The sequence below is a fragment of the Chelonoidis abingdonii genome, chromosome 8, assembly GCF_003597395.2.
Source record: "Chelonoidis abingdonii isolate Lonesome George chromosome 8, CheloAbing_2.0, whole genome shotgun sequence".
Classification (NCBI taxonomy): Eukaryota; Metazoa; Chordata; order Testudines; family Testudinidae; genus Chelonoidis; species Chelonoidis abingdonii.
In genome coordinates, this window is record NC_133776.1 from 2,665,161 (window position 1) to 2,690,152 (window position 24,992).

Genomic DNA, 24,992 nt, shown 5'->3' on the forward strand with positions numbered 1-24,992 from the left:
GATTTAAAGAGCCCTTTATATCGATATAAAGGGCGTTGTAGTGTGGACGGGTACAGCGTTAAATCGATTTAACGCTCTTTAAATCAATTTAAACGCGTAGTGTAGACCAGGCCTCATTCTCCCCACCCAAGGAATCATACCTATCTCTGCTGTGGAAAGAGACAGTACAGGCCCTAGGACAAAGCAGAGCTCCCTGTTTCAACATGCACCTCTAGGAAACGTCAAGCCAGTGTGCTCAGCTATTGACTGTAGTAAGAGCCTTAAGGATGTTTAAAGGAACTACAGTTCATCCTGCTCCCCAAAGGGGAAAAGGAAACTCTCAATCCTACGAGACACCTACCCTCTCCTGGCCACTCCTAGAATTGCAAACCGCCCTGGCTGCAGAGGGTTTTGTGCTGCTCGTCACATAGGGATTGTGGTAGGCCAGGCTCTGAGCAGCTTCTCAAAGGTGGTACCGTGGAACCCGCAGCTGTGCTTACCAAGGGTGGCTGCGCTGCACCCTGGCTCCACGCCTAGTGAGTCAGGCCTCTTGCGCACTTCGTTGGCCTACACAATTGCCATTACCAGATAAATCTGTGGGCATGGATGGGTGTCGGCTGTCCAGAGGGGGAGCGTCACAGGGAATTGGTTACTGGGTGCAGCGTGGCGACCACAGGCAACCAGGAGTCCTGAGTTGGGCTCCAGAAATAAAAATACATCTGGCATTCTTTATTTCCTTCCTGGCCTCTGAGATTTCAGGTCATGTTTTCAATGTTTCTCTGCCAGCAAGAGGGCTCGAAACGGTTTTCTGGTAAATGGAAGCTGAGATTTGCACATCATCACCTGACTCCAGGAGCTGGGGCTTTGAGCAAAGCACCAAAGACCATGAGACTCACGAGAGTTGGCAACAGGCTGTATGTGTTAAAGGTAGTCAGTGCATGTGGTCATTGGTGAAGGTATACCCTCTCCTAGGGCCAAATCCTGCTGCCCAAAAAAGAGATGTTGGGCTCTGAACTTAGTGGAAATGATGTATTTCTGCTGCTCAGGGGTGCAGGAGTCTGCACTCTTCAGAGCACAGCCACGTGGATGGAGTGGGGAGGGGGAGGACAAAGGTGGTTCTCTAGTTACAGGTGTGCCTTTTGTAAGACCTGACTCAAAACCTGGCCTGGAACGCGCCCACCAAATGGCCACTGTTGTAACAGGACAAACAATGCACCTGCTGCTGGACCTCGGCACTGGGGAGCACAAAACACGGCTCCACACCAGGATTCTGGAACCCGTCTCTCATTGACATGCTTTGAGATTCTGGAGCTTGGTCCCATTCACTCAGGAGGTTCAGATGCATGCAAATCAAAGGTGTGTGATAACAGGGAAAGAGAGCAGCTTGTTTTATAAGTAGTGAATGCAGAGCTGATGCTGGGTTTACTGTACTGAAGGCAGAAGAAATGTAAACTATATATCCGGTCTATAAATAAACACTTTCACTTAAATTCAGGCTTCAAATAGCTTTTCCACATGCCCCTGGGAGCCTGGGTTACAGTGGAATGTGGAATGTTACTTAACGAAAAACTACTGAGAATAAAGATCAGATGGGAGAAGAAGGGCGTGATGCAGTGCAGGCTTGTCACGTGCCTAGATGCCATCCTGCAAACCTTCACACGTGATTTAACTGTGCATGTGAGAAAGTGCAGTGAGATGAGGGGGGTGCGCATGAGCACATATCCATGGCATCAGAGTCCTACTTCAGAGAAGCAGAAGAGATCCCCGAAGTTAACTGAAACGAGTTGTGCTTGCATTTGCTGCAGCGGGAAGGGTTGAATCTCCAGCCTAATGCACTGGCTGTGTCCTGGGTACTGTGGGGTTGTCTATGTGGACGTGGTGGTGCACGTGGGAGGTAACTGCATGCTGGGTTTACTCCAGAGCGAACTTTGGCACAGGTTTCTAGAGGTTCCAACGTGTTAGTGCGGGGTGAAAAGACGTCACCTGAAACTATTGCCATCTCTGATAATATTCAGTGTTTTTCCTCAAAGTTCCAGATCCTGGTCTATGTGAGAATCTGAGTGTTCACTCCCCTGAAAACGGGGGGCGGAGGGGAGCAAGTTTAGAGCCCTCAAGGTTGCAGAGGAAAGCTTGGAAATGTGACCCAGGTGCATCCTAAGAGCTCAGAAATCAATAGACAAATGGCAAGAACCTCCCAACTTGTTTGTCTTAATTTGGTGATGAAGCCGGTCCCGTGGCGTTCGGAGGCCCCACCCCTGAGGTTTGAACACTGCGGGTAGGTGATGCTGTGTTTGACTGGAGCCAGCTGCGGCATGCTGGTTCCTGACTGAAAATGCACAGAGTTCATCTGGCTCGCAGGCCAGCTAAGAGCGCAGAGCCTGTGGTGCAACCTCTGTGGATTCAGGTCACCTCGGTCAAGCAGAAGTGTTAACAAATGCAAAGCTGACCATTTCCTAAGCCATTAATACAGGAACGCGGTGGCTTGGGGCATGCTAAAGCTGGGGCGACTTTAAATGCTGAACATAGCAAGCATCCCAGGCAGGCGAAGGCCGGCCTCTCCCAGCGTTCCTTGCTGGGCTTCCTGGTAACGTTAACTGTGTTCTCTTCCCCCCTGCCCGCCTCCTGCATTTCCTGCTTCTAGTGTTTTAAGCAATCTGCCTCTTCATTGTGACCTGACCTGGATCTGGATGTTACACAAGCTCTCACTGCTGCGTGCTGCTGAGGGCTGGATTCCTAGCCCTATGGCCGCAGAATAAGCACCTGGCTCCTTTTCCCTTTCTGAGTGTGGTGCAGCTCCACAGTAGGAGATTTAAATGAGGACCCTAGTCCCTAGCACAATTTAGAGGCCTAAATCTACCTTGAGAAACCCTAAGAACCTGCTCCTGGACCTGTACGACCCCACTGAGCTCACCAGCAGCTTCACCTGCAGCAGGGCTGCCAGTTATGTCGCTGTTAACATCTGGTTTGCTGTGGCCAGACGCGCTCTCCACCCCTGCAGGTTCCCTGTGGAACGTCTGTCTCCTGGCTCTAGGGACTTGTGCACGTACTCAAGATGCACAAAGCCGCTGATGGCTGATCTGAACACACAGGCTCCCGCTTACAACGTACAGACCATGCAATGGTCCCTGTGGTCCACAGAATACTGCCTCTGCCCCACCTCGAAGTCAGGGGAGGGTTCCAGAGACAGATGCCCTGGTACCTGCCTCCTTTCTTCTTATCCTACAGGGCTACTACCACGGGGAACAAGGAGGTGGGCACAGGGACCCAACCCAGGGTAGCCTTCCTCTACCAAGGCCACCTTGCTCACAGCTGAGATTCTACATTTTGAATTCCTCTGAAGTCAGATTGGCAAGACTTTAATATAATTTCTTTAACTGAAACGCTAATCTTGATTCCCAAATGCCTCATTAAATTAGATGCACTTTCAATTAATTTTATTTCAGAATCTCCCAAGTAATTGAAAGCTTTATAGACTGGATTCACACATTTACTGTCAATGTTTGTTTTAGCCCTGCCCCCCTCCTCTGAATTGTGCATTATCAATTCAGTCTAGAACCAATGAACTCCAAAATCCCTGCATTTTTCCTCCGATTTATAATCCAAGCCTCTGTGATAAGTAACAGCTTGCAGTAGTTCAACAGAAATAATGTTAAATCTCTCCTTTGTAACTCCTTATTAAATCTGTTTGTTTACTTTGTCTGAAAAGAGTGAAATGCAACCAGACTGAAGTGAAAGTGACTAGTGGGTCTATTTCACTTTCTCAGTGTTTGGATTGAGTCACTTCTATTTTAAACTAACTCAAATCACTTGCTTCCACTGAACCTTTGAGCTATTTCTCCTGCTAGGTTTTTGTGAATGCTTAACTTTTATTACTTAAATAACCTGTATCCTAACTTTGGATCAAATTTCACTTGCAATTGCCCCTGTAAAGATGATGGTTTCTTTTCATAACTTATTAATATGCAGTTGCAATAAATTCTTAACAATGCTGCTACTAACAAAGGCTGTTCTGTTCTCTAGATCTGATAAACAGTGTCAATTGCCTGTTCCCTGCTTGGATTTTATGATGCTATAAAACACCATAAAGTAGCCACTAAATACTAAAATAAAACCAACACAAAAAGTGCCTTGGCAAGATGGTTTGGCCAAAATAGCAGCCTTCCGTGACAGTTATTCTGTACGGACGTTCTTCAACTCATTTGCAATAAACAGGACACCTAGTTAGATATGCTGTCCATCGCCTTGCCACCCCTGTTTCTTCTCATCACCCTGTTCGTGGCCCCCTGCCCTGCCACACACACAGGTATCATGGTACTAGGTAAGGCACTCTCATGCTGGGAGAAAACCCATAATGGCTCTGTGATGACCTGACACAGAAGATGTTTCTCGGCTCCATCTGCCATGATTTGGTGCAGCAGAACTGATTTAAAATGCTCCTTAGATCTCCGATAGGTGGGGATCTGTCCTAGCCTTGAACAGCCCCTGTGACTGTGGTGCCACATCCTCCCTTGGCACATGTTCAGTCCGTCAGTTATTCTGTTCTCGTAATTCTAATATACTGCCTTAGTGTTTCACCTGGATTTCCTTGCCATGGCTTCTGACTTGTTCTGGGTGATTCCTTCGTGGTGGGGAGAGGGGTGGGCGGTGAGAGAGAGATTTCTCCTTCCTTCCCCAGAAGTGCAGTAGGAAAAACCTAACCCACCTTGTTTTCAGCTCTTCCCCAGCCCCCGCCCCGTCTCCTTCCACACATCCGCTGTTCTCTGCAGCCTACATTAAAATCCAATGCATTTGCTCCATCTGCTGATAGAAGAGGTAATTTCACAGTAAGGAAACTGCTGTTGTCTTGCTATATCTTTCACAAGTGCCACAGGGATCGCAGACCTTCAGAGAAAGGAGAATATACCTCTGATTGTTTGGGGTGAGCGAAGATTAAAAAATGGCAGGTATATTTCCCTCCCTTAAATCCTGGATTTTAAACTGTTTGGATAACAGGTATGAGATCAGCAACTGCCTATGAAACTCCATGTGTTGCATGCTTGTAAACTACCCATCAGCCTGGAATGACTTGCAAAATAACTGACAAGTTCCCACGTCGGGTACTTGGATGGACAGGGAATATAGACGGTGCACATGCACGAGCTCTCTTGCTCTCTACTTTGCGATGTACCCTGAAGGCCAATATGATCCCGCTTTCGTCCCATCAGAGGGAACCCACTCCAGGGCTTTGGACCCCACCTCTCCCCCCAGCAGTTCCTCTGAAGTCATCCCTCCCCCTTCCCTGTGATCCTTTTGGGAGAGGAGGGGGCTGGAGCAAGGCACCCTTGTGGCTGCGGAACTGGAGTGAAACTTAGACATGGGTTCTAGTCTCTGTTCTTGGTGTTTCAGGTCTCTGGGTCTGATTTCCCCATCCACGGTATTTCCCTGCTGCTCAGGGTGTTATGAGAACAGGCCCATTGAAGTGTTTTCGGTGACTAATGATTACATTGATGAGCAGACTGGAAAAGCCTGTGAATGGATAAATAAACAGGCTGCAGTGTTTTATTGTGCACTCTGGTTTTGTTCTCTCTCTTTAAGCTTTGGCCCTGCCAATGGCGAGGCCGGCCATCGAGAGCTCTGTACTTGCCGGGCTGTGGGTGCTGAAGGCACCTGTTCTGTTGAGAACATCTCTGCTCTGCGGCGGTGTGCCCCAGCGCTCGCTGCGTATGTGCAGAGCAGGAATGAAAGCCTGGGCCTGTGGAGCAGCTGTCTGGCACAGCAGGATCCCTTCAGCTAGGTAGAGTGGGGCGCTCAATGCGTGACTTGTTTGCTAGCTCCTGTCTGCACTTCTCTTTTATTTGTATCCACTAAAAAGCCAGAGCTTCGTTCTCTTCTCAGCCCTTCCCCAAAGCTGCCATGATTGAATAAACAGGATTTTGGACACAATTTGTGCTTCCTCGTTTGGATTTTTCTAATACAGTGCCCTCCTTAAGGGGCCATGTTAGTGCTTCTGCTTCTGGCATACACAGTTCTGTTAACTGAGATAGTGAACTGGGGAGGTCTGTGGTCTTCCTCGCCGTGGGGTCCAGTTGTCGACAGGGGACTGGTGAAGTTCCTATTATCTGATGCTGTATATGCAGCAGAATGTTCTGCCGACACCTGTGTCCCCCCTGCGGGACAGCTTCTGTGCTGGGGATGGTGAGTGCTGCAGAAACACAGCCTCCATAAGGGCACGTCCATCAAAACAGCTATAAAAACTAGACCTAAAATGTTTGATTACTTTGAGGTTCCTAATTTTGGTTCTGCCTGTGAAGATGATCTAGATCTGTCGGATACCTTAAGCCTTTTCGTCTGCCTTCTCCACTGTACACTTCTTGTGAGCAAACTTTAGTTTGCATTTGTTTCGTTATTAACCTAAATCTAGACTCTGTTTGGGTTGACTGTCTCGGAGCAATGCTGTGTAGTGAAAAAAGATGGTCTTGTGGCTAAGACAAATTAAACGACATCAGCCCATCTGGCAATATTTGATGTTTTTTCTTGATGCCCCAGCTTCTGGAGTCAGTGACATCATGAGAATCTCAATTTCCTTTTTTTTATGAAAATTTTTTTTTTAGCCCTCATATTTGCACGGAAAAGTTTGAAAATGTGACCCGAGTGCACATGAAAGGTTCAAAAGCCAGAATCAAATGAAAAGACACCCCCTCCCCCCCACAAAAGAAACCCTCATGATGTTTAAATCAGTTGTCTGTCTGACTTTGGGGGCCTGACTCTTTTGAACATATGCTGGCTTGGCAGTCCTAAGCTTGTCAGAAATTATCCCTGTCCTGCTGTTCTTCCTTGGCTTCATGTGGGAACTCCAAGGTATCCACGTACTGAGAGAGGAGAGAGCATGACCACAGTGTAATCAGCTGGCTCCAAACTCAAATGCACTGGCAATCTGACCAGGCTGCAGCTGGATTGCCTGGCCAAAGAACTTCTTCAAGAAGAATCCAGGAGTGCAGAGACTTAACAGAATCCCCTGGTTCTCTCAATGGTTGCACTGCTCTGGTCCCTAACCTGTGTTTTTTGCACAATCAGTGCTACCACTGGAGGGGGCAGGAGGGGTTTGGATGCAAAAGGGAATGTGGGAACCAACAGGCTACTAAAAGGAATTCATTCCAGGGATAGTTTTTCCTGTGGGTATTTTTCATCTTTCCGCCAGTGAAGTTGGTATCTCACCAGCTCATCAAGGCAATAGGTGTTCTCTAGCGGGATGGCATGTGCTTGTGCCCATTCTAGGCTTTGTTCTGGAACAGATCAAGAATGAAGAGATTAGACCTTACAGTGTATTGCAGCCAGCTTGCGGCTGCCTTGTATCTCTGCTTCCTGCTATGCCGCACGCTGTGGTTGTGTGTAACGTAATGGAAAATGGTTGATTGTAAGGTGGAGAATCCCCGCTAGCTGACAGCAGCACAGGTCCTATGCCATGCAGCTGAGCAATTCCAGCTACATACAACCAGCCAGTTGGTTCTAGTATTGGAAGGGATGTGATTAGTGGAAAACAGAGAACCTGTGAAGAGCAGAATGTGAGCAGTACCAGGATGTTACAGTAACAGCTCCTGAGACAGTCTTTAGATTGGGGAAGTATTAAGCCTCTGGATGTGCCACACTGCTCAGCGATATTGACGCTGTGTTGCAGTGCACCTGTCAATGAGGTGGAGGTAGCTGGAGCTGCAGCAGTTACGTTCTCTGTTATATTGACTCTCTAATTGTGCTTGCTTCTCGGGCAGAGGTTAACGCCGCAGCTGGTTGGTGCCAGGAGGGCAGCTAGATGGAGCTAATGAGTGTGACACCGTCACTCTGCTGGTGATAGACTTGAACCAGCACCTTCTGCCAAATCCTCTAACACAGGGATTCTCAACCTTTTTCATTCTGAGCCCCACCCAGAGGTGCTATGCAAACTCCATCTCCCACCCGTGCACAATAACTGAGTTTCTGCATAGAAAAGCCAGGGCTGACGTTAGGAGGTTGTAGACAGAGCAATTGCCTGGGTCCCCACAAGACAGGAGCACCCACAAAACTACATTGCTCAGGCTTTGACTTCAGCTCCGGGTGGCAGGGCTCAGGGGCCTGGCCTTCAGCTTTCTGCCCTGAGCCTCAGGTGAGTCTGATGCTGGTCCAGCTTGGCAGACCCCCTGAAACCCTGGCTGAAAACCACTGCTCTGACATGACAACGTTCATTTCCACTGGACCTTCTAAATGACTATAAACACCGAGACTGTACCGGTGGCAAAGCCTATTCGATTATCCTGGACATTCCTCCACTATATTAGCTACGCATTCTGGTTCTAAAATTAAGGTCAATGGAGACTATTAAAGGGATCCTCACCAGGTCATCTCTTGTAGTAAAAGATTCTGCCTTGGGAACGTCCAAGATGTCGCAGATAGGAAGACGAGGAGCAAGGATATTTTTGGTGGAAGGAGATAATACGGGGGCATCTCTCTCTCCCTCCTGCCCATGTTACAAGGAACCTTCCTTGCCATTCCTGCTCTTGAGGCCTCTCCTGGCTGAGGCTGGTAAACTGGGATTGTCATCACATACAGTGTGCTCTCAGCTGTCGCATGGTGTAAAGCCCCATTGACTTCTCCATAAGATAATAGAGGGGGTGAGAATGGTTTGGTTGCCTATGAGCTCCTGGTTTCATGCTTGAGCAGTTGTTGCAGGGTTGTTGGACACTATATACCGAAGGGTGTGATCAGGTCTCCCTCTGTTGATGATTTGTTCCATATACAAATGGGGCGGGAGGGGGAAGGAGGGGAGGATATAGCAAGTCTTAGGGCTGGTCTACACTAGAAAGTCAGGCTGACCCAGGTACTTTGCTCTGGGATGTGAACAATCCACATGCCTGAGCGACATAGTTAAGCCAACCCAAACCCCAGTGTAGACACGCTAGGGTGATAGTACAATTGTCTTGGGGAAGTGGATTTACAACAGCGACTGGAAAAAAACTCCTCCTGTTGCTGTAGTGAGTGTCTACACCAAGGGTGGGCAAACTTTTTGGCCCAAGGGTCACACTGGGTTTGCAAAACTGTATGGAGGACTGGGTAGGGAAGGCTGTGCCTCCCCAAACAGCCTGGCCCCCGCTCCCTATCAGCCCCTTCCCACTTCCTGCCCCCTCACCAGCCCCCTCAGAACCTCCAACCCATCCCAATCCCCCTGCTCCTTGTCCCCTGACCGCTCCCTCCCGAGACCCCCCACCCCAAACCGCCCCAGGGACCCCACCCCCATCCAACCCCCTTGCTCCCAGTCCCCTGAGTGCTCTGACCGCTATCTACACCCCCGCCCCCTGACAGCCCCCCTGGGACTCCCACGCCTATCCAACCATCTCCCGTCTGCCCCTGGACTCGTCGATCCAACCGCCCCTGTCCCCTGAGCGTCCCCCCCCCAACCCCTTATCATCCCGCCGCCCTTTACATTGCGCTCGGCAGCTGTCGTGGCAGCCGCGCTGCCTGGCCAGAGCCAGATACGCCGCTGTGCTGCTTGGCAGGAACTCGCTGACCCACTGCCCACGCGGCAGCGTGGCTGCAGGGGAGCAGGACAGCGGTGGAGGGGCCGGGGATAGTTCCCCAGCCGGGAACTCAAGGGCCAGGCAGGACGGTCCTGCGGGCCGTGGTTTGCCCACTTCTGGTCTACACTGGAGCACTGCAGGTGAGCCGCTGTCGCATTTCTAGTGTAGACAAACAGTTATTCTTGCCGGGTGGTTTATGGGAGAATTGGTGAGGGGAAGGACCCATCTCCTTGTGTTGCCCAGTAGCCAGGAAGGATTGTTTCAGAACAGGAATGTAGCGGTGATGGGTGTGGCAGGCCCACGTTTCTAGGAGTTGCGGCGGGTTCCCCGTGGGGTATCACCTGTAACAGGGGTACCACTGAGCCCTCTGACTCACCAGCTTGGGCTCCCTCTCACACTGGGCTGCTGTGACAAGCTGCAGCCCCTCTCCTGGCCCTACACTTCCTCCAGCATCCACACAGGCAGCGACACCCCCAGCTGCAGTTACAGGCAGGCTGACCAGCCACTGCATGAACCAACCATAGAGAGACTACGGCCAAGATAATCCCCAACCCCCAGGCACACACCCAGACTAAGCCCATTTGAACTACAGATCCCTCATCAATATCTATAGCTGCAGATACGAAAGTGATACATGCATACAAATAGGATAATCATAGTCAGCAAATCGTCACTTTTCCAATGACACCTACATGACCCGTCTTGTACAATATAAAAAATATAAAATAATCATATATTATATGGAGATATACCTCTCTCATAGAGCTGGAAGGGACCCTGAAAGGACATTGAATTCAGCCCCTGCCTTCTCTAGCAGGACCAAGTACTGATTTTACCCAGATCCCTAAATGGCCCCTCAAGGGCTGAGCTCACAACCCTGGGTTTAGCAGGCCAGTGCTCAAACCACTGAGCTACCCCTCCCTTCCTCCCTTGCTCATATCTATGCTTATTGTGCCATAATTGTAAGAATATTGCTGTGAAGAATATGGGGTGCAGTGTCACAGTAGTCTCCATAAAGAACCGCCAGACTTGGGTACGGAAGTGGAATGTCATGGCTGGATCACTGGAGACAAAAATTATGCATGCTAGATATCCATGTACAGGCCCAGCAGCAGCAAAACAATATCTAGTTCTTATATAGAAGTTTTCATCAGCAGATCTCAGAGTGTCGTACAGAGGGTGTCCAGTATCCCTATCCCCATTTTACAGATAGAGAAACTGAGGCACACTGAAGTGACTTGCTTGAGATCACACAGCAGGCCAGTGGCAGAGCCAAGAATAGACTCTGGGTCTCCTGAGCCCCAGCTGGGGGCACTATCTCTAAGCCCCACTGCCTCCCACATTCAGTGCACCCCTGGTTTCACACCGATCTAAAGGAGGGGAGCACAGTGGGTGTGGCTGTGTTTCTGTGAGCACAACCCACGCAAGCTGTCTGCAAACAGGGCTCTGTGGATTCATTTAGCTATTTGTCTTCTAGTCCCTAGAGGCACAGATAGCAAACCGTGTGTACCAAGGGCAGTAAACTGTCCTGGAGAAACCCCGAGTGCTGTGCGTACTCTGGTCAAAGTCTGACCTGACGGGACTGCGTGCCCTCTCCTTGGCGTGACTGAGAGTGGAGTTTGTTCCTTGTGTGTGTAAAGAATTGCTGTGACCATCGCTGGGAGGCTGCTGGACCTGCCAGCAGAGGCACCTGGCAGCCACCGGTCAGTTTGGAACCTGCGCTGGGTTTATGTTGCATGAAACACTGAGGGCTTTGAAGTCAGACTTCAGTCTCTTCCCAGGTACAGCCGCAGCAGCCCTCTGTTTTAGTGTCCCGCATGATACCACAGGAGGGCAGCTCTCACCAGTATCCCATACTGAACTGGCAGACCTGGCATTGGCGTGGTGGGGAAGGTGGAGAGACTATCCGCTAGGTGGGGCTTGGTGCGTGGTGAAAGCTGCATCAGGGAACAGATGAGCTGCAGACCAGGGCTGAGCTAACGCCACAGCAGCTGTCAGGCCACATGACTGAGGAGCTGACCAGGGGTTGGGAAGAGCAGAGAAGCTGCTAGCAGTGCAGGGCCTGGAAGTCCTGTATACAAGTCAAAGGGGCCCAATCCTGCTGAGTACCTTCTTCAAAGAGCTCAATCACCTTGCTGGACTGAGTCCCAAGAGAGTAAACTCCTTGAGTCTCTTCCAAAGCAAAACCTTCTGGGCTGAATCCTCCCCCTTGGTCACACCTAAGCAGCTCCCCAGGGGTGTATGTGAGGGCAGAACTGGGCTCTTTTTGCCCGCCAGGGGCATGAGTGGGTTCTGGTATTCCTTGTGGAGCTTATTTGGAATGCAATCTCTGCAGCAATGCTGAGAGGCAGGAAAAATCAAAAAAGAGAAATGCTGTACTAGGGCACCAGTTAGGTAGGAACTTGTGGTGCAAACGTCTGTAGCTTAAAGCGGTTAGTTGGAGGGTGCAGTGATTTGGGGTGAATACTTCTTTTCAGACTTTTTTTTAATGAAAATGCTGCCCAAAATATTTACTGGTGAAGTCAAAGATCAATTCAATGCACTAACTGCTCTGTATCCTAATCCTAGAGCTGCAGCTTTATTTTGGGGCGGGCGTGTGCGTGAATTGGATGGCTGGCCTCTCCAGCTCTTGACTCTTTCCGAGTCATTATTTCTTTCCTATTGGCTTATGCTCCTTGTTTTACATGACACAATTTCCACAAGGTAGCAACACATGTCTTTTGACATGAGGTTTAAAAATAGTTTCCCAAAATAATATAAAAAAACAAAATTCTCTTGAGCTCTCCTTCAAAGGTCACGTTCATTTAATGACACACACTTTGAAAGAGAGCGGCAGTCAAACGCACCCTAAAAAAGAGACTGAGCGAGATTACCGGTGCCTTGTCTGTAAAAAGCCACTTTTTGTCCCATCAAATTCAACAAAGATTTTGTCAGAGACGTCAGTGTTTTAGCCTAGCTTTCTTTGGCTCCAGACAGGGGAATTCAAGGTGTGTGGGTCTGGGGTTTTTTTGTTTGTGGAAGAATCATGTTTCCTGCCCAGTTGAATAAAAGATGCCTTTTGAACTGGGTCACAGAGGTATCCTAAGACAGAATTGTCGCCATTTGGTTTTTAATGACCCGTGCAGGTTGTAGAAGGTGCATTTCCATCAGTGGAACAGTGATGACTGAGAAGGTAACTTGAGTGTTTATGAGAAATCATATTCTGGTGAAATAAACGGCAGCCTAATGTCAAGGAAACAAATGTCAAGGGTAAAATCTACAATGCTTTCTAACATTGAACAGAGTACCATCGAGCTACTGATTATGTCTTTTCTATCCATTCTCCCCTGCTTGGCCACTGCCCTCCGAACTCATGGTCCTTATTCAAACCATGATATCCCTCTGTTCAAGTTGTGATCCTCTTTCTGTGCTTTGCTTTCAAGGCCAGATTCTGATCTCAGCTTCCCTGGTGAAAATCTGGAGTAAGTCCATTGGATGAGCAGCGTGATTCCTGCACCACGAGCTGGTGATCAGAATCTGACTCCCAGAGTCTAATTTACGTTTTTCCTGTCCCCATTAGGCCTTGGAGTACAGGATATCTGCTCACATAGGGATTCTGACAGAGGCATGCAGGTAAAAGAAGTGTCCCATTTTTTTCCCAATCTTGTAAAGAAAGCACTGAGATAAAAGCTTGTCTTCTAAAACAAGAGTGTTAGTTACCTGCCGTGTGTTCTGCAGCCTGCTCTCAAAAGATGGCTAAAAGGAGAAAAATCTATAGGGCTCCGGCATAGCTATCCGCAAAGAATTGCTTGCTTGGCTTGCCTCCCATATTGGACTAAATTGGCATCACATGGTTTATTTTCTCCATCCTGACCCCCTACTCCCCGCCAGGGTGCTTCTGTCAGCACTCCCCTAACATGCGCTTTGTAACTAAAGACTCTTTTAAAGAGCTCACTCTTCTGTTTGCTCAGTAGAATAAGAACTTGCACTGCTCACAAATAGATTTACAATTAGCAACAGGAATGGAAGAAGCTGTGCACACCTTCCCCGAGAGCACATTGCTTGCACTAAAGCAGACACATCAGCCTCCTTTAATGAAGCCCCTGGAATTAGGTGCGAGTCACTCTAGGGCAGTGGTTCTCAAACATATTTCATCGGTCCGACTTCTTTGTGTCTGTAGTTGTTTACGCTCTCCCCGGCCCCACAAGTACAGGAAAGCAGGGCCCGGAGCGGCGGCTAAGGCAGGGCCACAGCAGCACAGAAGTGAGGCCATTTGAAAAGTGTTATCTGTCAATATCACTTTTCACAGCAGACTTAATGCCCCATTGCCACCCTTTCTTCTGTGCAACTGCCACCCCGGGGCTGACAGCCAGAGCCCTGCTGCCTGCAGGTTGAAGAATTGAATGGAGGAGAGCCTGAGAGGGATTGAGGAGAGGGGAGGGCTCCTGGCCCTTCTGTACGACCCCCAGCCACCCAGGGCTAACAGACGAGGGGTGGGGGTAAATAAGCAGACAGCTTGCGCCTCCTGTGACATGTTCCCACACCTCCTTTGGTGTAGTTCTTGTTTGAGAACCGCTGCTCTAGGGGACGTGGGAGAATGCTGCCGTGGGTTTTCCATTGCAGAATGTTCCTTCCTGCAGCAGGGAGAACAGTCCCCAGTATTTACTGTTTGGTGTAGGATTCCCAAAGAACTGCAAACTGCCAGCTCTCGCACTCCTGTAAATGACTATGGACATGCCTATGTAATGAAAGCTGTGTGCTGGCTAACCTGCCTGAGCTAGCTTGAATCCAGCTAGTGCGGGGAACAGTAGTGGTAAAGACAGTGCAGAACAGGCTTCATAGAATCATAGAATATCAGGGTTGGAAGGGACCTCAGGAGGTATCTAGCCCAACGCCCTGCTCAAAGCAGGACCAATCCCAACTAAATCATCCCAGCCAGGGCTTTGTCAAGCCGGGCCTTAAAAATCTCTAAGGAAGGAGATTCCACCACCTCCCTAGGTAACTCATTCCAGTGCTTCACCGCCCTCCTAGTGAAATAGTGTTTCCTAATATCCAACCTAAACGTCCCCCACTGCAACTTGAGACCATTGCTCCTTGTTCTGTCATCTGCCACCAGTGAGAACAGCCGAGCTCCATGCTCTTTGGAAACCCCCTTCAGGTAGTTGAAGGCTGCTATCAAATACCCCCTCACTCTTCTCTTCTGCAGACTAAACAAGCCCAGTTCCCTCAGCCTTTCCTTGTATGTCATGTGCTCCAGCCCCCTGATCATTTTCGTTGCCCTCCACTGGGCTCTCTCCAATTTGTCCACATCCCTTCTGTAGTGGGGGGACCAAAACTGAATGCAGAACTCCAGGTGTGGCCTCACCAGTGGATGATCACTTCCCTCGATCTGCTGGCAATGCTCTACTAATGCAACCCAATATGCCATTGGCCTTCTTGGCAACAAGGGCACACTGCTGACTCATATCCAGCCTCTCGTCCAGTGTAATTCTGAGCGAGTTGAGAAGCAGAGTACGTACCTAGGGTCTGTGCCGATCTGGTACCTGCCCATGCTGCCCTGTCTTCCGTGTTGTTACCTGCCCTGCTGGATTCTAGCTAGCTCAGAAAGGCTGCCGGGGACACAGCCCTTGCGCTGTAGACAGAGCTGATGTTTTGTTGATTAGAATTTCATGGCATTTCTTCTAGCAGCTGAGTGTGAGAATTGCCTGGGGAAGTGAAATGGTTTTACATGAACGATGCGGGGAGTGAAGCAAGGAGAGGCTGTGTCGAGCTTGAGGTTACACAGCAGATCGGGCAGAACTGGCAGAGAACCCAAGAGTCTGACTCCCAGTTTCATGCTGTAACCACTAGGCTGTGCCAGACCATGGCAGTGGCGGGCAGGGGAAGCTCCCCTCTCATCCAAGGTGCAAGAGACAGCAGCCCAGTGCCCCTTTATTTCCCCAGGAGCAGCGGCGGGGACCCCCTCCCCTTGGGGGCAGCAAGGATAGATATCTGCAGGGGTCACCTTCTCCCCTAGCTGCCTAACAGGGCTTGAGTGGCAGCAAGCAGTTTTCCCAGTTCGTACTCCAGCGGCTGGGCTGTACCTGCTGGGTGCTCTGGGCACGCTGAACTTTTCCCCACCTGCCACACACAGCCCCTCGGCCTGGTTGTTAACACCTCATTGAGATGCATGAGCCAGACCCATCCTTCGCTCAGACGGTTCCAGGCCCTGTGCAGACTCAGGCAGGCACTTCTGCGTCTTCCACACCTGGGTCCCATGGTCACACTTTTCTTCCCAACAGTGTGGCCTAGAAATGGGCATTTGTTTTAAACAGCAGCTGAGATGTTGCTTTGTGTGACTTCAGGAGTGATGGCTGTCGGTGTGAGCCAGCAGTGCATTAACGCTGCCTCATGAATGGTTCTGGGAGTGTCCCAGGGTCAGTGAGTCTCCATAGAACGCACCCAAATCCTACGCCAGACCTGAGCAGCCAGCAGCAGTGGTGTTCTGGGATGCGCCAGGGGGCTGTTTCTTTCAAAGCTACATGAGGGCTCGGGCAGAAGCTGGACGATTATCATGTGGTGCAGCTAAGCTGATGCTATGTGGCTCTGTGCTTCGCCTCAGGTCAGATTTGATGGCGAAGTCAAGAGGTGACTGGAGAAAGGACAGTAGCAAAGAATAATGGCTGGTTAGCACAGCTTTCTTGTTGAACTCCAGCGCACGGCTGCCAGCATGCTGCAGGCACTTGCTTCCCATAAACTCTCGTTTGTTTTCTAGCAAGTCTCTGAGCTCTTCCCTCCTGACCAGCCCCCACCCTCCCTGCAGTCCCAGGTTCACTGCTGCTGCTTTCACAGCAATCCTTTACCAGCTCTGGGCCATACGCTCGGCTGCAGAGTTCAGTGGACTAGTGCTTGCCCTGTATCCTAGTAGGCTATAAAACAGGCACGGGTGGGGGAAACAATCTGATAAGGGACAATGTTAACTCCTGGTTTAAGAGACAGCGTGTGTGGATCGTCTGCTGGGAAGGGGAAGATATGGCAGCTCAAGGTGCATGCTGCCTGGAGGAGATAGTCCAGGCTGAGCAGTGGGTGACACTGGATATGGGGGAGCTTGGCCCAGGGTACACATTCGCTTGGTATGTCCCTTCTGCTCCTTCCATCAGCAGGCCACTAAGGATCTGCAATGCAACTTTCCCTGCTGCCAACCTGGCAGAGATGGAAACATGGCAGATCTAGCCCCTGGAGCCCCGGCTTGGTCCAGAGAAGCAGTGCATATTCTGATTCTTATCCAGAGCACACAAGGGACTGGGCCGTATGCTTTCTGGAGGGCTCTTCCTCTGCCCCATGCAGCCGAAATATGGCTTTTCTGTTGCATTCTGAGCACTCTGGGGGCTGCACTGGAGGTCACAAGGTTTAACCTGATGAGACCAGGTTGGTCTTATTAGCATAGCCTACCTCCCTTTTTCAGGCTGGTGCTTGCTTTCCTTACTCTCTAGCCACAGCTGCTTTAACTAAGACATCAGGACTAGATGAAAGATCAGGAAATGAATGGATGTCTGAAAAGACGTGGGTGTTTTATTTCATGGTCAGTTTCTTTATAGAGGAAACTGTAAATCTGCTTATATGCATGAAGTATCTCCTTGGGCGGAAGCAGAGCCCTGCACACACAGTGGCTACTGTGAAATCAATTCATATTGAAATACCGTAATGGGTTGAGAGTTTCTCTGCATTGCTTCTTAATGTACAGGATATGGTGTGTCTTGTGCCTTGAAGCATCCCAGTTCATTCGAGGATATATCCCAAAAGGAAAAGTTAGGTAAAACTCGCCCCTCCTCCTCTTCCTTTTGTAATGCTCTGCCTTCTTTCCCCTGCAGGAGGTGGGAATAAAAATAGATCACGTTTCCTGCTATTAAAAGGACAGTGATTTATTTTAACAATTAATCTCTCGTGCACACAGTGTAGCCTAGTGGAAGGTGTGCTAAATGACGAGCTTGATGACTGTGGGCTCTGGTCCCAGAGCTGCCACTGACTGCTGGTTTCAATACGTTTACGTTTAACAATCCTGAGAGGAGCCAAGATTTCATACCTTGGGGCAGTACTCGCTAATTTCATAGGTAAGAAAACAGAGTTTCTGTGAGATCACCTCAGACCAAACTGGGGAAAGAATCCAGGTCTCTGAAGCCAAGTAGCTACTTGCCAAACAAGCTTTCAGAGGGAACATGCCAAAACTAAGTACTTCCGTAATCCCACTCCGTGTTACCCTCTAGCAGCAAGGCCATAGACAGAGGTTATGACTCCTCCCGCCTTAGTGTTGAGTGATCTGAGCTTTGATCCCAAGTGGTAGAGGCTCATGCTCTTGCACCCACAGGTCCTGGGTTCAGTCCCTGAAGATGATTCAAACAGGGACCGTGTCATATTTCACTTTCTGTAATCTCAAAACCTCAATCTGCTCCCAGAGCAAGAGTCCTGATGCCCAGCCTTCCACTGTTGTCTCTCGAATCCTAGGACTTTGGCTCACTTTGACCATATCCTGCCTCGTTAATATTCCCAGCTTTGCTAGGCTGGATTGGCCTGATTCAGCTGGGTATACATTTGCTACTTTGTCAGGTATCAGAGGGGGAGCTGTGTTAGTCTGGATCTGTAAAAGCAGCAGAGTCCTGTGGCACCTTATAGACTAACAGACGTATTGGAGCATGAGCTTTCGTTGGTGAATACCCACTTTGTCGGATGCATGCATTCACCCACGAAAGCTCATGCTCCAATACATCTGTTGGTCTGTAAGGTGTCACAGGACTCTTTGCTGCATTTGCTACGTTGGATACGGGTATTTGGCCCAATCGGTTGTGAGGCTTGATGCCAAAATAAGATGCTCAGTTTCCTGTTTGCATGTGATATTTCTGTATATATTTTCCAATACTCAGTAGAGTTGTGAATAAGAGGGGTGGTCTGAGTGCTTAGCAAAGTCCATAGGCCGCCTATACACCTCACTGAATCTTGTGCATGACCAGCTCGGCTCTTCACAGGGCCTTTCATTTACGTCTTGTGTAAATTTTAAATTGAGGAGACCCTGTTTCAGACCCCTACTTTGTGGTCTTCAAATCTAGCAGCACTGCTGGTCCTAACCACTCATGAAGCTTCCTTCTCTGGCTGAATGCTAGAGCTCCTGCTGGTTTTGATCAGTGGATGCTCATGCTGCAGTGTCTGGAGGGGAAAGGATGCAAGCTTCAGATGGGCTTGGATTTAAAATCTGCAGCTCTCCAGACAGAGAGATTTTGACAGCCTGATGGTTCATCTCCTGTAGCCATTGTGTGGACACTTCGCAGTTCCCCATGGGCTAGTAGATCCAGATGTCTGCAAGGAAAAGAGTGGCTGGTGATTCATTACACTTTCTCCTTCCAAATTTCTGAGAACTTGTAGACTAGCCTGGTAATGGAGCTCACACACAGGCTCTTGTCTCTAGAGGAATTGCACACTGCTTATCAAAAGCTTTCTCTGGTTGCTGGCCTTTCAGACAGCTTTACAGTGGGAAATAAACACTTCCAATTTTGTTTTACCAGAGGGGAGCAGAGGGGCCTCGTGAGCTGGGATGCGAGATGGTCGGGGGTACTCTCACTGTATCCAGGGGGCTTCAGCCCTATCAAAGCTGCAACTTCTTGTGATCGCACCACAGCCTGGGCTCAGTAGAGGCTTCTTCCCAGCTGAGCCCAATTGCTGCGAGCCCTGCCACATCTGGCTCACAGATGGGTCCATCTTCCCCTGTCCCAGCTATCGCCCCTACTGAGCCCCACAGGTTTGAAGGTTGGTTGGTTGGTTTTATCTATCACCTTCCCCTAACATGGGAAGACAAACGACAGCTTGTAAAGGTTCACAAAGTGTGTGTGTGTGTCTGTCTGTCTGTCTCTCTCTCTCTCTCTGTCTATTCTGGATGTGCTGAATATTGGTGGGTTTAAACCTCAGACGGGGCTAGTGTTGTGTATTTTGCTTTTTAAATATTCTTCTGTCTTTGCAGCCAGTTTTTTGTATTTTTCTACAGAGAAATGGCCAGCCCCATTTGCATTTATATAGAACATTCCAAGTGAGTCTGGCTGGTTGCTGTATATCAGACACAATTAGTTGGTGATGCTGAAAGTGCCAAATAAGTGTTCCGTGCTAACATGCTTAACTGGGCAGAATTCTTGAACGTAGATTTAAACAATGAAATAGTCTTTCTGTTTGGAATATTCGCTGGAGTACTGTTCCACCGAGAGCAGGGGTGTACCAGCCAGGGACTCTGTGCTCCACAGGACTAAGTTGTAATGCTGTGATCTCTCTTGTACGGTACGTAGGTTTTTGGGGCCATCCTATAGAATTTAGTAGGTGATTTTTATCCCTCCTGTAGCACGGTTCAAAAAGTATTTAGGAAACCTATATTTATCAACTTCTGCAGGTTTTAAGAGTAATTTCCATAGAATTCTCTTACATCCGGGCCCCAGGAATATCTGAAAACTTACCCTTGAGGGGAGATACCTTGTAGCCCTGGGTGTCAGAGGGAGTGTTTGGACCAGCCTACAGGCAAGACTGGTACCTAGCAACTTGTCCTGCATAAGGGGCAGTATGTAGGGTTAGCACAGGAACAGAGCAGGGATCCAGTTAACTGTGTCTGAGTCTCAGTTCTGGCGCTGCTCACTGGGGGGAGAAAACTTTGCCAGGCTTACAGCCAGTGCAGACTGCTTCTCCCTCTGCCCTGGCTCGGCGCTGCTGGCGGGTGTGTTGTGGGGGTGAAGACGGAGAGGGTGCATTGCCTGGTGTGTTGGAAAGGGAGGGGGACTGTCAGCCTAATGGTGGCTGCTCCTCCTCCTCTCATCATGACCCCCATGGTGTGAGTAGCCTGGGCAGGAGAGTCAGTGGGTGCCTTGTCCCCTTCCCCCCCCTGCATGGCTGGGTAGGTTGGCTGATGACTCCGCCCTAAAAAGCAAGTGTTTGGAAGCAGAGTGTCAGGGCAGTGTCTGGCAGTGAGCTCTGCTCAGCAGGACTCTGCGTCGGGTGCACTTTACAAATGAGCCTTTTTTTGGACACTAGGTAGGAGTAAGTGATGCTACCTGGCCCAGGGAGACAGGCCTGCTCCCCAGCTCCACCCATCAGGATAATACACCCCACCATGTAACTAAGCGCCCCAAACCACCTTCGGGGGTGACAGCAGCGGTTATCCTTAAAGGGGCCACATATGGGGAGATCACAGAGCAGGGGCTGCAGGGAGAGAGGCCAGACATCTCCTGCTCTTCCTGAGCCATTTCTCTCCCTGAGACCAGGACTGTGTGGAGGGGAGAGAACCATGGCCGTGGCTGTCAGCTGGCAGGAAAGTCACCCCGACTTGGGGCAGGGATGGCGAAGGGCGCTTACAGGAAGCAACTTCAGTTCTCCAGGAAGAAATTAAAAGCTGAATGGAGATGGAGGCGAAACATTAAATGTGGGGCAGAATTGTCGGGAATCTGTGTTAAGACTCAGAGCCAACTCTCTGTCCAGAGGGTGAGTAGAGTCTGTCTTCACTGCAGAGAGAGCCCAGGGTCTCCCTTTCCCATCCACACACACAACCCTCTCAGCCAGGTGTTGTAGTGCTCTCACCCTTGCAGTGAAGTGTCCCTTTGTGGTTTCTGGCACCATATTGCATGGCCTTTAGTTAAAGATCAACTGCTTTTCCTCTTCTCCTCTCCTTGCTCCCCCTCCTTGCCAACTTGTTCTCCTTTGTGTTCCCGTTTAAACCTCGTGTCATCCTAGCGGAAGGGTTCAATCTGGTATCAGTAATGTAGGTGGAAAGAAGCAGGGCATGGAGGCTACTTTTTAAAATGTGTACCAAGAAATGTCACTCCCAGAGTGACACTTCAAAATGTGTGTAGTACGTATCGGGGGTCTGGGGACATAATGCAAATGTCCAGTATCTTATAACTGCAATCTCAAAGCAAACTAAAACCATTGATGAAGTGGGTGAGTATCATGATCCCCAGCTCACGGATGGGAAACTGAGGCACAGTCAGGCTAACTGAATTGCCTGAAGTTATTCAGGGAACCTGAGGAAAACGTAACTCCCAGTCCTGAGCCTTTAACCACAAGACCAACTCAAATAGTGACGTTGACTTTCAAACGGTGAATGGTCAAAAGAGAGCTACATTTTAAGCCTAAAATTTTAAGTTAATTTAGAAATCAAGTGCAGTGTGGTGTTTTGTTCTTTTGAATGTTGCAGTGATTAAGTCTCTTGTTGTTTTTAACATTTTTAAAAACTCATCAAATATGAGAAAATTTAACTTCTGCACTGTATAGAGGGCAAAAGAGTTTGGTTTGGTTTGTTTAGCAAAGACGGTAGAAGCCCAGTGTTCACATGCCTGGCTTGGGAGCTAAGCAGGTAATTCAGGGAATGCCACCTTTATTGCAGCCTGAAGGATTAGTTTCCAAATTAAGTTAATCAGGGTGTTAGAGTGGAGTTATTGTGAAATTCTCTCTCATAAAAGATGGGAAAACAACCACAGACCTCTCTGAATTCAGAACTAAAGGCAAAGTCCATTTCTCTGGCTTAGCTTTCCCTGTAAGTTCCACAGAAACACTCAAACACAAACCAAAAAACCTACCTGCTAATCCAGCTCTGTCCCTCTCCTGGGGGAACAAGAGGGGTATGGACAGAGAGAGAGGCAGTGTTAAATGTTCAGATTTTGAAATTCGTGGGAGGTGCTTGGCTACTCAGCGACGGGAGCCCTAGTAGCTAGACAGCTAAATTCTGGTTTTGACAGGGCTTAACAGGAATTACATTTAGGCCTAGAAATAGCTTGACGATGTCTTGTCAAAGCCCTTTGCTCTTTCCATCCAGTACTGCTAAGTATGACCTTCAGAATCAGTCTGTTTTAACAAGACAACATATCCCTGCATTCAAGAGAGACCCTGCTGTTGACTTTGGTGGGAGCACGGACTGGCTTTATCCTTGGCAGGGGTGCACTGTCCAAGGGCTGTCAGGGTGGAGAGTTAGCATACGGCAAGTGGGCCTGTCAGTGTACAGCACAGTAGTCTGCCACACACTGAACTTCCATGTGGACCTTGCTATCGTGCACTGAAAGTTCACTAGTGTGCATTGACCTGCTGCTGTCCAAGCATGCTGGGGAACTTTTAGTATGTAGTAGCAGGGTCCACAGGGCCAGTTAGTGTGTGGCACACCGGTGCGCTATAAATTTCCACCCCAGCTTGCTACACTAACTCTTCTAGACAAGATCTCAGACTCATGTTTCCTGTAGAATATGTGATCAGTGCTGGATTTCCATGGTGGTTGTATGTCATCTTTGACACACGATATCTTTTAATGTGAATTAAACATGCAATCCAAAAATCTGTCCCACTTTCTGAAATGACTCTGGCTTCTCTTGCAGGGATGGTGCAGAAGCTGGACCAAAAGCTCCCAGTAGCCAACGAGTACCTGCTCCTTTCAGGCGGGGTCCGGGAAGGTGTGGTGGATCTCGATCTCGACGAATTAAACGTTTACGCTCGAGGAACAGACTACGACATGGACTTCACCCTCCTGGTGCCAGCACTGAAACTGCACGACCGAAACCAGCCAGTCACGCTGGACATGCGCCACTCAGCTCTGTGCCATTCGTGGCTCAGCCTTCGGCTGTTCGATGAAGGGACTATAAGTAAATGGAAAGACTGCTGCACAATTGTGGATCATATTAATGGGGCTACCAATTATTTCTTCTCTCCTACGAAAGTGGCGGACTGGTTCTATGATTCCATTAGCATCGTTCTGTCTGAGATCCAGAAGAAGCCGCAGCGAGGGATGCCCAAAGTAGAAAAGGTGGAAAAGAATGGAACTATCATATCCATCATCTTGGGAGTGGGCAGCAGCCGCATGCTATATGATATTGTCCCTGTGGTGTCTTTCAAAGGGTGGCCAGCAGTGGCCCAGAGCTGGCTGATGGAGAACCACTTCTGGGATGGGAAGATCACAGAGGAAGAAGTCATTAGTGGGTTTTACTTAGTGCCTGCCTGTTCCTACAAAGGCAAGAAGGACAATGAGTGGAGGCTGTCATTCGCCAGGAGCGAAGTACAGCTGAAGAAGTGCATTTCCAGCAGCCTCATGCAAGCCTACCAGGCCTGCAAAGCGATCATCATCAAACTACTCTCCCGCCCTAAAGCCATTAGTCCGTATCACCTGCGGAGCATGATGCTGTGGGCTTGCGACCGGTTACCAGCCAACTACTTGGCTCAAGAGGATTATGCTGCCCACTTCTTACTGGGCCTCATTGATGATCTGCAACATTGCTTGGTCAATAAGATGTGCCCCAACTACTTCATCCCGCAGTGCAACATGTTGGAGCACCTGTCTGAAGAGACGGTCATGCTGCATGCCCGGAAGCTGTCCTCGGTCCGCTCGGATCCTGCAGAGCACCTCCGAACTGCCATTGAGCACGTCAAAGCTGCTAACCGGCTAACACTGGAGCTCCAAAGGCGAGGCAGCACTAGCAGCATCCCCTCCCCACAGTCAGACGGAGGGGACTCCAACCAGCCTGATGACCGATTAGCCAAAAAACTGCAACAGCTGGTGACAGAGAACCCGGGGAAATCCATCTCCGTCTTTATCAACCCAGACGACGTCACGAGGCCCCATTTCCGAATCGACGATAAATTTTTCTGAGCTTTCGCCAACATTTATATTTGGTTTTTGTTTTTATTTTTTTAAAAGACTTTACAGTGTGTAGGTTGTGTTTTGGTGACACAGTCCCTTGTTTCTTACATATCCAGTGTAGATTGGATCTGTCAAGAACAAAATGAACAGGTTATAATTCCTGGTTCTGCAGGACAGTGCAGACTTTGAAACAGTATATTACTATTTCATATGCTGCTTTGATTCTCACCCACCCCCCATTGGTTTTGTGTGTCATTTTTTAAAAGGAGAACTTGAACCATAAACACATATGCCCACATCATTAATTTTTTTCCAAGCCTCCATAATTATTCACAACTTGTTTGGGAGGGGAGGAGAGAATTCACCTTCCTCTACGTAAAAAAATTCAGTTCTTCTTTCCATGAGCTTCCAGCACCATAAAGAAATTGGGTGAGATTCCAGATTGGGAAGCACTACTTGGCATTTTTTTTTGACTAACACCCCCCTCCCGCCATGGTGAATGTACTGTGTATCTGCTCTTCACACTTTTCTCACACTGAGGGAGCAAGGAGACTTGAAAAAGCCGATGATGCAACAACCCATCGTTTGGGTTTTTTGGAAGCCACCTCTTCTTGAATGTAATTGTTCGTAATTGGACCTTGTCGGGCACGGAGGGTTTTCTGCCGTTTTTTCCTTGCGGAATAAGGTTATGGAATGTTAGTTTTAGTGTGTGTAATTATTCAAAGCCTTATTTAAATTCTCTATTAAAGAACATACCATTATAAATGTTAATTGCACTAATGAAATCTTTTGCCATTACCTCAGCACCACTGTTTGTGTTTCTTTTATGATTGGCATCGATTCTTAAGGCCTAATTCTGCAGGGTGCTGAGCCCCCTCAACTTCTGTTGTGTT

General features: G+C 49.0%; 1 protein-coding gene across 1 annotated transcript in view; it reads left to right on the forward strand.

Moving 5' to 3' along the window:
* The window catches only part of MB21D2 (Mab-21 domain containing 2), an 82,522-nt gene extending 58,140 nt beyond the window's left edge, over positions 1-24,382 (forward strand). The window contains exon 2 of the mRNA XM_032777340.2: positions 22,844-24,382. Coding sequence (XP_032633231.1) covers positions 22,844-24,108 — 1,265 coding nt within the window. The 3' untranslated portion in view covers positions 24,109-24,382. The remainder of the gene's footprint in view (positions 1-22,843) is intronic.
* Positions 24,383-24,992: the final 610 nt, after the last annotated feature.